A 14,412-nucleotide genomic window follows, 5' to 3' on the forward strand; every position below is an offset into this window, starting at 1 on the left:
AATAATAAGAGATTGGCCCACTTGGAAGTAGGAACTTCAAATCTAGCATGGGTAGTGCAACAAACAAGTGAATAGATAATGACGCAAATAAAATTCTGGTTTGGGAAAAGTTTTACAAAAAAAATCAGATTTTGTTAGGATTTTAGGTTCACAAACTACGATTTGGGAGTCAGGGTTCTAGGGATTAAAGAATATAGGGATGGGGTAGTGTTGGAGGGAGATCAATGAGGAAAAGATACGAAAAGGGGCCCACACGTGAAGGTCCGTATAGACACATGTGCGTGCGTCCAGGTCCACACGTGGATGGGCAGGGAGAAAAGAAAATGGATGGATTAAGTTGGGTTTTGACAAGTTTTAAAAGGTTATAAGGGAAGGGAAAGGAAGAAGAAAAGAGAAGAGGAATAACTTGTTGAAGAAGAGAAAGAGGATGAATGCACATTAGGGAATCCACCACTAAACAAGCCTCTACCCTTCCCCAATTCAATTGGAAGGGAAGGTTTCTCACAAACCCTAAAAAACAAAGGAAAAATATATTCACACGAGAAAGTCTTTCTTTTTTTCTTTTTTTTCTTCTCAAACTTCTCCACTAGGGTTGGACGTCCACCCCTTATGCTTTTATAATAAAATTTCAAAATAATTACTACTATGCCACTCACATAAGTGATATGGCTCATCATTCAAAATAAGGAAAAAAAAAAAAAAAACTTATTATCAATCTTAACCGTCAAATAAATCCTTAAAAAAAAAAAAAAAAAAAAGAAAGAAACCATTAAAAAAAAAAAGTAAGATCAAGGTCCAAGGGGCCCAGATTTGGAAAATCTGGTGGCCTGATGGCCTGATCGACAAGATTCAACAGTCTGATCGACACAAAAGTAAAAATCCTAACTGAAATGGTCTCCTAAGCAAACCACATCATCGGAAAATGGGGTCTTCCTGATGTACGTTCAATGCATGTGGGGTCTTCAAAATGACCCGTCGAGCCCCATCTAGAACTCATCTCCCATACACAAAGAGAGTTGCGCTTATGTGGGTGGTCACCTCCGTCTCTGGTACACCCGAGTAAGTCCTTTGATGTCCCCATTAACATTCACACCTCCATCTAGTCGGCCACGCACTCACGATCTTTTCTGGGGACTACATATTTGTGCTCCTTGGGCCATGCATTCTGTGGGCTATACCGTTTGTGCTTTTCCCTATTTCACTAAGAGGTGAGAGAAGCAAGAGATGAGACATAATGTGGGACCCATCCTCTTGCATTGACCGGGACCATGTCGTTGGCATTACCATCTTTGTGATCAGACCGGGAAGGTGAATTAGCTTGTCTTCCCACATGTGGTTGATTTAAGCAGGCCACTGGGTTCCCTATTTTGGCTCCACAACTCAGTCATGTAATCATCTTGCTTGATCCATAATTATGATAATCTCAAGTATAACGTACCACATCATCCACTTGCATCCAATAGTGGTGTCAATGACATGATTAACATGATTCTGATGAGAGAACAATGAAATGAATTGCCGATGTACCACTTCATCATCCTATACAAAAGTTTGTATCTCATGGTAATATTCAACAGATGTCATACTTGTAGTTTTCATGGCATGCAATGTTGTTGCAACACACTAACTTATAGTGGTGCTACACTAGTATGTTGCTAAGCTATTAAGATTTATCATGCGTCAGGGTCACCTGACTATTGCCATGGATGGATTCTTTTATTGTCCTTTTGACTTTGATTGTTTCTACTACGTCCAATCAGATAAGTGGAAGTTTTGGGCCAGATTGACAATCACCGTATTATCTCGTGTCAATTGGTTTGGGTGATACGAATTTGGACCTTTTGGACCACTAATGATGATTATGCTTGAATAAAATTATAGTGTCTCGACGTGTTTCCAGGTTGACTAATATAGGATCCTCTCTCACCTTATATAGTGACTAGAAATGGCATCTAAATCAGTCGTGGACAACCTCTTAAACATGGAGAAATCTGATAACAATAATTTTAATGACTAGCATAGATATATTAGGATCTCATTAGATGAAGAAAATGTGTTGTGCACATTAAAGACCGTTAGAAGAATACCAAAAAAAAAGAGGGGGGGGGAGGAATATTCAAATAAGTGGTCTAAAACTTAGAAATACAAGAAATGGAAAAAAATTAACAAAACTAATAGAAATATCCTTCTTAGCTCTATGCACAAAGAATTGATCCTCACGTATGAAATTCATGAGACTGCCAAGGAAATGTGGGATGCTCTAATTGAGTCTTATGCCAAAATATCAGATGCCAAAATCAAAACGATGTAAAAGGAATTCGATGCATATAGAATGCCAATTGGATGCTTCATTAAGGACCATATTAGGAAGATAGAACAGATGATAATTGATCTATGAATGTAAGTTGTGCCTTGATAGAAAACCTTAAAATTATAGCAATGTTTCAATCTCTGCCAAATTCTTGGTCCTTACATCAACGACATCCTAAATACAATGGAGCAATCAAGAACTTCAAGGATTTAGCCCATCATCTAGAACATGAGATTGAGTCAAAAGTTGTTCAATCTGGAAGCAGTGTGCTTTTTGTTGCCAAAAGTCGAAAGAAGCATATTCCGTCAAAGAAAATGTTTAGGAAACCACACAAATAGAGTGCTCCCAATAATCAATCCAATATGTGCTATTATCCACCCATTTCCCCTCATTTTTGTCCATACCCACCATGTTACCAACAACGCTGGTGCAGGACATGAAAGTTAAACATGATATGCAAGATTTCAGGCTTTAGATCATAATAATTTAGAAACAATCACAAAAATTCCACATCCCACGTAAGATCAAGCATTCAACAAGGGGAATCTACGAGGGTCCAAGCCTACACATGTTATGGCTAGATCAATTAAAATTTATAAACCAAACAATGCTCAAAGGAGAGTAGATTTATCCACTCTTGCAAAGGATTATTCCCCAATCCAAGGGATTCACATGTTTCAATTCGGGAAAGCCTAGGGTTTGCAAAAGTAGAATAGAACTTGGAATTTAGGATTATCTAGGGTTAGGGTTAGGGATTTAAGGCGAGAGAGGAGAGGATTAAAGGAGAGAGAACCTGAAAATAGTCCACACATGTGGACATCAATCTGGCCCAGACGCACGTGCGTGGGATCCTGCCTGCACGTGTGTGGGACCCACGATCCCAAAAAAGGACAACTTGGGGTTGGTCGGCCAGGGGTGGGCCACCCACACACAAGTTTCAGGCCGATCAGGCGTCCGATCTGTGCACGGTGTTCTGCCGAAGTTTCAACCCTCCTGGAGGGCTTGATTTTGCAAATCTGCTGTAAATGAAGGATCGGTTGCAAAAGGGGGTGGATTTGATGATGGGATGGTTGTGGGAGATGATGAATATTAAGGGTAGAAGGTGGGGGCGATTTTGGATGGGTGTGGCTTCATACCACGGTATTTAGCCCTTCGAAGAAGGGAGGGTTTCGCACCCAATTAGATTTCCACAACTCAGATAATTAGAGAAGCAGGAAAACGCATAATTTTATTCATAATCTTCAATAATAATAATAACAAAAACCTACAAGGGGTTGCCTATGTATAAGAGAACCCTATACCCCAAAGGCCGCGCCATGTGCACACACTATAACTTAAAGACGAAGTAACAAAAATAACAACTAATTAATGCAATCAAAACCGTTCATGATGTTCCTGATAACGATAATAAGCAAAACTCAAAGTCCTAGATCATTTAGGGTAGTGGGTCACGATCATAAGATCTAATGGTGGGATCCACATGATGATCGGGTCCACTCCAATGAACCATAGCACAGCCCTCTAACTACGAGGCCCTCCATGGATGTCGTCATCGATCTAGATCGATGGTGAGGCCTTCCTCCTCCTTGTGTACGTGTGTAGGGGGTGTGTGTGTGTGCGTGATGTCCCCATCAAACACCCACCTCAATACCAATCATATCCACCTCAAAATCAACTGTATCCACCTAGATATCAACCCATGAAACCTCCACAACCACTACAGCCCCACTTCATGTATACAACTCCACCTAAATGTTATAAATAGATCTTTATCAATATCAAGCGGCTCTTTCTTTTTTCTTTCTTTTTTCTTTTTTTAGGTGTATGAGATGCTAGTGTTGCATCTAAGTCTTTTATGGTATATAGGAAAAGATCAAATGATGAGGTTGGCACAAGATAGATTATTGGGAACATTGACAAGAATATATTTGCCCTTTTGTTAATATTCTGCGTCAAGAAAAGAAACTAAAAAACAATTCCTTAAGGCAACCAGATCTAAAGAAGTTTTACATATTGTACACAGTGATATAGGTGGACCTTTGAATGTATGAGCTCGAAATGGTTGTCAATATTGTATAACTTTTATTGATTACAATCGTGATATAAAGCGGCATATCTAATTTCTCAAAATTCAGAAGCACTCAACTATTTTCAAAAATAAAAATTAAAAGTAGAGAATAAAATACATAAAAGAATCAAACTGATGAGGATAGATAGGGGTGGAGATTACACATCACATATCTTCAAATTATACTGTGAAAATGCCGGCATTACTCAATAGTATATTATGCCTTCTGCTCCTCAATAAAATGGTGTAGCTACAAGAAGAAATAGAACTTAGCTATATATGGTCAAATCTGTCATGGGTCACACACATCTGCCAACTACCTTTTTAGGACATGCATTGTTTACAACTTATGTATTAAATAGAATTCCTTCAAAATTGATTCTCAAAATGCCTTTTGAATTGTGATAGGTAGGAGATTGTCATTGGGTGATCTACTTCCATGGGATTTATTGGGTCACGTCTTAATTCCTACTCCAAACATAGGCAAATTAGATAAAAGAATAGTTAAGTGCACATTCTTTCGATAATCCTTCCATTTGAAGGAGTATGTGTTAGTATGCAAGGCCCATGTAGATGGATTGAAATTGAATCCTAATATGTGACATTGTTGAATCCTAATATGTGACATTTTTGGAAAATAGACATCCGAGTAGAAAGAAGCCAAGGATAGAAGTAGAACTCTATGAGATGCCAAATGCAGTTCAAGGAAGTGAGAGCAGTGGTCTAAACAATGATAATTAGGGCATTCATATTATTCCTAAAGATGGTGGAAGTGCATTGACCAATGTACTCAAGTTGCAACGAAGTTTGTGGGGTAGGATCCCTAAAAGACACTTTTACATAGTAGGTGAATCATACTCCTACATCACAATAAATGAAGATGAACCTGGTTTGTATTAAGAGGTGTTGACATCACCAAATTCTGAAGATTGGATTCTTGCAATAAACAAAGGAATTGATTTAATGAGGAAAAATCATGTTTGGAAGCTAGTCGCTCTCCCAGTTGGTTGTAAAGAAATTGCAAATAAGTGACTATTGTTTGGAAGCTAGTCGCTCTCCCAGTTGGCTGTAAAGAAATTGCAAATAAGTGACTATTCAAAAATAAAAGAAAGATAGATGGTTCAATTGATAAGTATAAAGCTCGTTTAGGAGAAAAAAGTTTTATGCAAGTGGAAGGTGTCGATTGTGAAGAAATGTTCTCACTTGTGGGTAGATCTACATCAATTCACATAATTTTGGCTATTGTAGCCTACCTTGACCTAGAATTATATCAGATGGATGTAAAGACTATTTTCTTGAATGGAGACATACAAGAAGATATTTATATGAAACAATCTGTGAAATATATTGAGAAAGGTTAGGCAAGGAGGTTTGTAAGCTCTTGAAGTCTATATATGGACTAAAACAATCATCGAGGAAGTGGTACATGAGATTCCATGAAGCCATTACTTTTTTTGGATTTTCTTTGTGTAAAGAAGACAATTGCATGTATGTGAAGAGATTTGGGAAGCACTTTTCTATATTATCTTTGTATGTTTATCATACTTTATTAACATGCAATGATATGTGAATGCTACTCTCAACCAAAGAATGGCTATCATCGAATTATGAAATGAAAGAGCTTAATGAGGTAGACTTTATACTAGGAGTAAAAATTACAAGACATTGACCCAAGAAGTTTTTGGGCTTGTCGCAAGCATCTTATATTGAAATTTTTTTAGAACAATTCATAATAAACAATTCCAAGACAATCAAAACGCTGATTGATAAGTACTCTAGAAATTGAACAGAAGTCTGTGTCCCCAGTCTGATACTGAGAAGTCTATCTATGTCATCCATGATGCTATTTTATACAACATGGCCAAGATCCCATATGCTATTAAAAAAATAATAATAATAATAATAACTTTAATATATATATATATATATATAAATAAATAAATAAATAAAACACGAAATCGAGCACTTCTATAAGAATTGGGAAGACGGCAACTCTTGCCCTTGGACTTTGGAACTGCAGGCTACAATCTGAAAGCCCTTACTCCAAACACATGTTGAATGGTCACAATACTTAGAAGTTGAAGCTTCGGTGGTTATTACAGTGGTAAACATGCCTCTGCTAGAATGGATAGAATTGTTCAAACTAGAATGATGCTAATGTTTTATCCTTCTCCAAGCCAACTGAGCTTTCTCCTTTTCAGCCTTAGAACACTTACGAATCACATTTTAGGCCCCTCTTGACTGAAGCCAGGTCTAAAAATGTCATCTGGTGGGCTAAGTCAAAGATCGATGAGCCTTGGGCTCTCGTCTTTATTTTCAGCGAAATTGGAAGCATGTCATGTAAGTTAAACCCTTCATATACTCTCCCCCTTTGCAGTACCAACCATGGGGCTCTTTCCCTTGTAAAAGAAGCAACATACTTATTTGTTGGATGATCACCCACTTGTATCTCTCTCCACTTTTTGAATACATCTTTTGCATTATCCAAAAAAAGAATTCTAAACCTCGCTTAGTCATTGGTGGAATATGAGAATATTCACATATTTCTATGCTCATAAGAAGATACTTAAGCAGTGTAAAATCATGGAAGTGTTTTGTAATTGAAGGATGGCCCAGATTGAAAAAATGAAACCCAACTATGAAGTCAAATACACTAGCCTAAGGAATGAAGAATTATATAACAAGCACAAACCAGCCCGTTGGAGCTGTTAACTGAATTATGAATCCATATCACCAACTATTTTAAGTATCAATAGGAAAAGTTATGTATGAACAGTAGGTGCAAGTCATGGGAAAATGCATGTGTTGACTTTCACTGCAAATAGACCAAGTCCCTTCATAAGCAATTTTCCTTAATTTCCAAACCAGTCTCTGCAGAATAGAATGTAACGAGGAAATTTATTTATTAATAGTGAGCATCAATCCACAGACAAGCACAAAGAAGACCTATGTGCTGACTTTCACTGCAAATAGACCAGGCCACCGCAGAAGCAGTTTGACTTGATTTTAAACAAGTCCAAGGGAATAGAATGTAATATGGAAATTTATTTATTACTAGTGAGCATGAATCCATAAACAAGCACACAATTCTACAACTTGTACATGACATGATTTCTTATCATCGTGTGACAGCCAAAGCCATGAAGAAAAAATGGAATCAAGGAACCATAACTAGATGAGGCACTTGGCCTACACAAAATTCTAATAAACAAACAAAGAAGAACATAGTATTAGTACTGATCATTATTGGCAATAATGAGGTAAGTCAATGGAAAGGCCTCAAAATCTCATCCTGGTGGGATTTTTTTATCTCAAGTAACCTAAAGAGGAGATTGCACGGTTGGGATTACCTGGAGAACTGACTGGGAAAAAAGTACAGATATAGACGTTTTAAACATTTTCCAGAGATCATTTCCGCAAGATTCCCGTGTAGCAGGTTTCCAAATGTCAGCAAGTGATATCCTCGATAAAGAGTTGGGCCTGGTAGCAACAGCTTGTCAATTATGAGTTCATTCATCAGATGAATATCATTCTCAGCAGCTACTTTGGAAAAGTAATAACTGGTTACTAGAAGACATTGGAAATTTGGAACCCATCATGTAAATGGAAAAATTCATATCTTCATCAGTTACTGCTGAAAATATACATAAATTCAACAGTGGGAACAGGCTAAATGGAAACTCAAATTGAGTAATGACAGGGTTCACTATGGGGCTCTCCCTGTAATTTCATGTCAACTCCACTGCTAAGGACGATACATGAACATTGATAAGGAAAAGAGGGGAAACCAAATGTCAGCCTTTGACGTTTGGAATCTTAACTTTAACAGGTCTTCCCTTGGTAACCTGGGCATCAGTTTATGTAAGGCATCTTAAGAGATGATAAGGGAGTAATTCATATGTCATTTTCTGGTCTTGCTTGTTAGGTGGATGCCTCCAAAGACAAGGGCAAGGCTATTAGAGCAGCCTCAAGAATTTTATCAAAAAAGTTCAGTGGGCCAGTCATTGTGGAAAGCAGCTCCAAGTACGTCGTCTCTCTGGCTTACAATCCAATGACGAAGCTGCAGAAACTTTTTCTGTATTATGAGATCTGTGACCTTGCCTCTAGGCTAAGAATTTTGTTTGCTCATCTTAAAAGAGAGGCAAATTCCATGGTCAATGTTTTGGTCAAAGTAGGTGTTAGCCATGAGGGCTTTTGTATAGGGAACTCATACCCCTTTGGTTTTCACATAATAAAATTTTCATCATCTTTCCAAAAAGAAATAGGCAAAAATAAATTTCCTTATTTGTCATTCTACATTATTGCATATGTTAAAAATGCTACCCCTTTCTAGTTAAAGCATTTCCTTTTAATATAGTGCTGGAAATATTCTTTCCCAGAAAGTTTGCATTATCAATGCTAACATTTTCTATCAAATAATTACTGGGTCAATTATTTGTAAACAATTTGTTTCCTTTGGATACAACTTGGCAGTGGGTAATCTACGATTACTGGTTCACTTAATTTCACTTTAGTGCTGAAAGAAAACCTATCAGGAGTAAGAAAATAATGGTAAACCAAAATCATTGTCCACACAAAGAATGAAATGATGGATGTATAAGCACTTCATAACACAGAGACTTCTGAGCATGTGACCTTAACAAACGAAAACTGCAACTCAATTTGCACCGACCTCAAATAAGGTTCGGAACTTTTACTAGCATTATCAATCTTGAATGATGTTTCTGGCATGGAGGGAATAATTCCGATCCACATGAGCAATTTCCTTAAGAGCCTCCCACGAGGTCCAAGTACTGATGATAGAAGGCCTTCATATCGAGGGACAGCTCTTTGTGCGGCAAACCAAATAGGAAGGTCACTATCTGATAATTGGTCAACTACCAGTTGCTCATTGAGTGCCATTTCATCATAAGAATGTGTCCCTTGAGGCAAAGATAGCTCCTTGAGCCAAGTCCTAAATCTCTCAATCCAATTTTGGATTTCTTCTGTCTGGCTAGCGCTTTTCATTGCCTGTCGAAAATTAATAGAAAGTAAACACATTCACCTAATAGGATAAAACACCCAATACTGCAAATATAATATGCTCTAGCATCCCATGCAGTAATATACTAGGAGGGAAATGCATAAAACGTGAGAAAGATCAGCCAAAATCTGAGAAGAGAGAATACTCAATAAATACAACTGGCTGGTACAAATCAATAACACCATAAATTAATCCACCCCTACATTCTTATCTCAGGTTGAGGGGTGTTCAAAATTAAAAATTAAAAAAAATAAATAAATAAAAATAAAAACACATTCTTTTGGAAATTTTACCATAAATATGGCAAAATGGTCCTCCAAGCATTTAATTACTTCATAGCTTTTTTCAAAAAAAGAAAAAAGGAATGTCAGTTCAGCCGTTCAGGTACTATAGAAACTTATCTCAGGTTGAAGGGGTGTTAAAAAATGCTCCTTTAAAATAAAATAAAATAAAAAACACTTTCTTTTAGGATTTTTTTCACTGTAAACATGGTAGAATGGTCCACTCCAAGTGTTTGATTACTTTGTGGTTATTTTGATTTAAAATATATAATCAGGTTATTTGATTACTTCGTGGTTATTTTTGATTTAAAATAAATAATCAGGTTATCTGTATATATAATGCATTTTGTTCATGAAATGAAAGCTTTGGATAATTCCTACCATAAACCTGCTACCAGGACCCCTGAAGTCTAATGAGCAATCTCATCTATTTATTAACTAGGTGAAAAGCTTGCTAATGCTATTCATATTATCAGTTAAGTTCATGCCCTCCAAAAACCTAAAGTGATCATTACTAAATGCAGAACACTAATAATGTAAATGGTTAGGTTTGTTTTTTATTATGGTTGTCACTAGATATGAGGCTTACACCTTTACCTTGCCCCGAGAGGGAAAGTATGAGCCAGTAGCAATGTTTTATAAATAATGGAGTTCAAAAACACGAAAAAATGGAGGCTAATTCTTATTATGTTATTGAATAGGTCTGTCCTTGCAAATGATTGTCATTCACAGGTGGTTTAAACATTTTCCTTAGTCCACTTCTTGTCTTTAGAAGAGTAGAGAAGCAACGGAAAGTGTCTAAATGGTGTTTGAAATATGCGTTGCAAAACATATATGCCATCAGCAGTGTTATGGTGCAGCATAGCGTCCTTATAGATTTGGTATCATCATGATGACAAAATCCTCTAATGCAGTGTAAACACAATCACCTTTCATATTTCATTTAACCATGTCTTCCTTAAGCACACAAACATTATATTCATCCACCAATTTCCATAGTATTTCTAAGTGTCAATCTAGACCTGCAGTTCTCTTGAGATTGGCTTGTAGACTCGCTAAAGAAAATGTGAACATATATGAGCATACGAACTTTGCTCAGCAATTCATTTTACCAAGTGTTTGAATTAGTTTGAGATGGTGTTTAGGGATATTCATGTTACCAATCCTCAAAATCTCAACCAAATGCTAGGATTGGGATGTCCATGCCAGTGGCAAAGGTGTTTGGCAAAATCTCAGAGACGTGTAGAGTTCCAAATATCGGGATATTATCAGTATCTCCAGGTCAGCAATATTGAAACTTCTGCTATTTAAAAAAATTTCAATTGTCGCCAATATTTTCGATACCAAAAATATTTTCAGAAAAATACACAAGTTCGCTAGCGATAATATCCTTGATACCAGGCAAAACATACATAAATAATCCAAAATCGACAAAAAAACTGGGGAAATCCCAAAAACCTAAAAAATCTCCATTTTTGTGAGATTTTGTTTTTTTTTTTTCCTTTAGGTTATTTAAATCACTCTTGATTTTTATTACATCAAAGTTTGGATTTGGGGAAGAAATCTCGCCTTGAAGTGGAGACAGGCCGGAACTCGAAGATGATGAAAAATCAATAGAAACTTCTTCTTTTTTATTTTTTTTCCAAATGTTAGCATGGATTGTAATGGAAATCTATGTCTATGCATGATTCTCATGCATTGACATGGATTTGTGGCAAAAAGTTTAACATCTAAGTAGAAAATTGGGGCAATTGGGGAATCCTAATTTATCCATTTTTATGTTGGAAAATATGTGTTTTCTCTGTTAATGATGTGAAAAATTTATATATTGATGAGTGTTGGCTGATTTATTGATAGGCTAAAAATTTATATATTGTTTTCTACTAATTTTTTTTGATAGCACATGGCTTGGGCTCCTATAAAATGGGAAATTATTATACATAGCTGTTTTTTGCAATATATGTAAACAGGTGTCTTTTAACATCTCTTGAAGTTTAACTGAAAATTTCCACCTTTCCCAACGTCCCTAATGTTTCCACCAAACAGCGATATTTTTCCGAGTATCTACGATAATATAAGCAATACTGATACATGTTTCCATATCCCTGGCCATGAATACATGAAAGGACACCAATATTCTAAATATTGGAGACGTGTTCATGTTCCCAAACATTATGTGCATTCATGTATATCAGGGTCACCTTGCCCCTCTTATTCAGTGAAAACCACTACATTTTGTAGGAAAAAAATTTTAAGCCATGATTCCATGCCAAACAGCCAAAAAGGAAAAGGGATTTCCTTTGATGTGATGCTCTTTGTTGTTTGGATAGTGAAGGAAAGGGTGGATTCCACCAAGCAATCATTACACATCTCCATAATTTGGATTCTTGGCACATGAAATTAAGCAAGTATTGTGAGAGGAATACGAGACTTCCACTTTCTACCTAAACAAGAACTCAAAATTGGAATCCATGCTTCAATGGTTTTCATGGAATCATCACTAGATAATTATTGTTTTTCTTTTCTTTTGCCTTAGATTCCACATATCCAAACATGCCTCCATAGCCACTTCTTCTAAGCTCATGACTTTTTATCACAACCATCATTTCTGATTTTTTTTTTAATACGCCAAGCTTCCAATCATCCGGCATAAGTGAAATAATTTTGTTAGAAAAGCTTAAACATTAGTGCACATATGAGAAAGATATCAACTCACCCATAAATATAAACTAGAATTCAGCATCCTTCAACTAAAACAAAGAAAATACAAAAGGAAGCATCACATAGCATGGAAGACCAAAATCTCGATCCTTACCTTTGTTAAACCTATTACATAGGTGTTCAAACAAGGCTCATATGTAAATTGAAGGAAATGAAGTGGAAAATCATAAATATTGATATAATTTTAGTATTTTACTAGATGCTGGATAGTTATTTAAGTTGTGGAACTGTGTATCTTTCATGAATTATACTTCACAAAAAAAATAAAATAAAATAAAATAAAACAAATAAATAAAAAATTCTCTCTTCAAGACAACCTCTTTGCATATTATTATGATGAACACTACATAAAAGCGAAACAAGCTCCAAATACAGCAAAAGAATAAAGTTGAGTAAAAGGAGACATCATATCACACGAATAACCTCATTTATCCACAAGCCAACTTTTTCCAATGGTCTTGATATAGTGAAGAAAATCCCTTGCAGAAGCCTCGACTGTAAATAATCCAGCTTTTCACCAATTAAAAACCCCTTCTGCCTTTCAGTAGCATATCCGCGCCTGTACAAGAAGCGATGATTATATACAAAAAAAAAAAAAAAAAAGAGCCGACTAGCAAGTAGTTTCAGGCCATATTACTGTTGAAGGGGACTCCAAGAATGCCATTTGCTGGGCATCATCTTCCTGCAAGGCCCCTTGGAAAAGGCGATTTATGGTCAATTAGATTTTATTGATGTCTGGTGCCAGCCCCACTTCTTTTCAGATTATCCTCGAGGTGGCAATGCCTTAGCCAATAGCTTGGCCAAAGAAGATGTCTCAAAGTCTTCCCTTGTATGAGTGTATCCAAATTTCAGTATTCAAAATCATTCAGTGATCTCAGAGGCAGAGCACCAGTAGTTATAGTGTTCCTTGTTGCATAGGGACACTCAGATGGTCCAAATGATTGATATGGACTGTCCATCAGGTCAAACACACATTTCATTGCCAAACAATGCAAATTCATCATGATACAATGACTCTAACCACCTAGTAAGCATCTATAAAATCAACAACTAGGGTCATTTATATAAAATTAGGTCCAATCAACAATTTGATACATCTATTTGTTGGAACCCACCATAGATTGGTTGTGGTTCTAAAGCATCACTTTTATCAGATGATCCTAACCATCCCATCCATGGCATGGAACATGGATAGTAATAAGAAAGAAGGTCATCTTACTAATAGATTCAATCATCCGATTGCTTCTGAGTATTCATTGTAACCATGAAATATGTGCTCAACCTATTGGACAGTCCAGATCAACTGTTTGAGCTGTCCAAGTGTCCAATTCAACTAGGGGCACTATAACTAATCATTTCTCTATTTCAAGTGATTGAAGTCTAGATAAGTTGTCATCATTACGGAGATACTGGGTCAATAAATCTAAAAACAAAGACCTATAATTAGAGATAGCTGCGTAGCACAAAAAAATTGTCTAATCAGTGTTGTTAACAAATGTCTTAAATATGAGGAAATTCGACTAGCCCGAGAAAGTTCGGCTGAAAGTCCAGCAACAATGTATTTTGGAACTTCCAAGAAATTCGACTAGTCGGAGGTCAGGTTCGACTAGTCGGAGGTTACGCAGATTGTGCGCTTCGACTAGCCCGAGCTCTGGTTCGACCAGTCGGAGGTTACACAGATTGTGCACAGACTGCATAAATTTGAGGTGGATTCCGGACTATTCCAAGTCGGTACGAAAGTAGGGTTTCCTAATTTATAAATAGGAGTTCCTAGGGTCATTATAAGATATTTCAAGGTTTCTTAAAAGTATTCAAAGGGTTTCTAAAAGGGTCTAGAGCTTGCAAAGGGTGTAGCAAGGGTGAGATTCGAGGTTGTTCGAATCGGGTAAGTCCTTTCTCTTTGTAACTTTTGCTTTCATGGTGAAGATCTGTCGCTTTGTGCCGTGGTTTTTTTCTCGTATGGGTTTTCCACGTTAAATCTTTGTGTTCTCTTGTGTTTGCTTAGTGC

General features: G+C 36.6%; 1 protein-coding gene across 5 annotated transcripts in view; it reads right to left on the reverse strand.

The window, feature by feature from the left end:
- LOC131248746 (uncharacterized) overlaps positions 1-14,412 on the reverse strand; it is a 50,464-nt gene that overhangs the window by 18,766 nt on the left and 17,286 nt on the right. For all 5 annotated transcript variants that reach the window (XM_058249187.1, XM_058249186.1, XM_058249185.1 and 2 more), the window contains exons 4-6: positions 12,828-12,963; positions 9,052-9,389; positions 7,730-7,859 (exon numbers count right to left, since the gene is read on the reverse strand). In XM_058249187.1, coding sequence (XP_058105170.1) covers positions 7,730-7,859; positions 9,052-9,389; positions 12,828-12,963 — 604 coding nt within the window. The remainder of the gene's footprint in view (positions 1-7,729; positions 7,860-9,051; positions 9,390-12,827; positions 12,964-14,412) is intronic.

Source organism: Magnolia sinica, chromosome 6, assembly GCF_029962835.1.
Source record: "Magnolia sinica isolate HGM2019 chromosome 6, MsV1, whole genome shotgun sequence".
Taxonomy (NCBI): domain Eukaryota; kingdom Viridiplantae; phylum Streptophyta; class Magnoliopsida; order Magnoliales; family Magnoliaceae; genus Magnolia; species Magnolia sinica.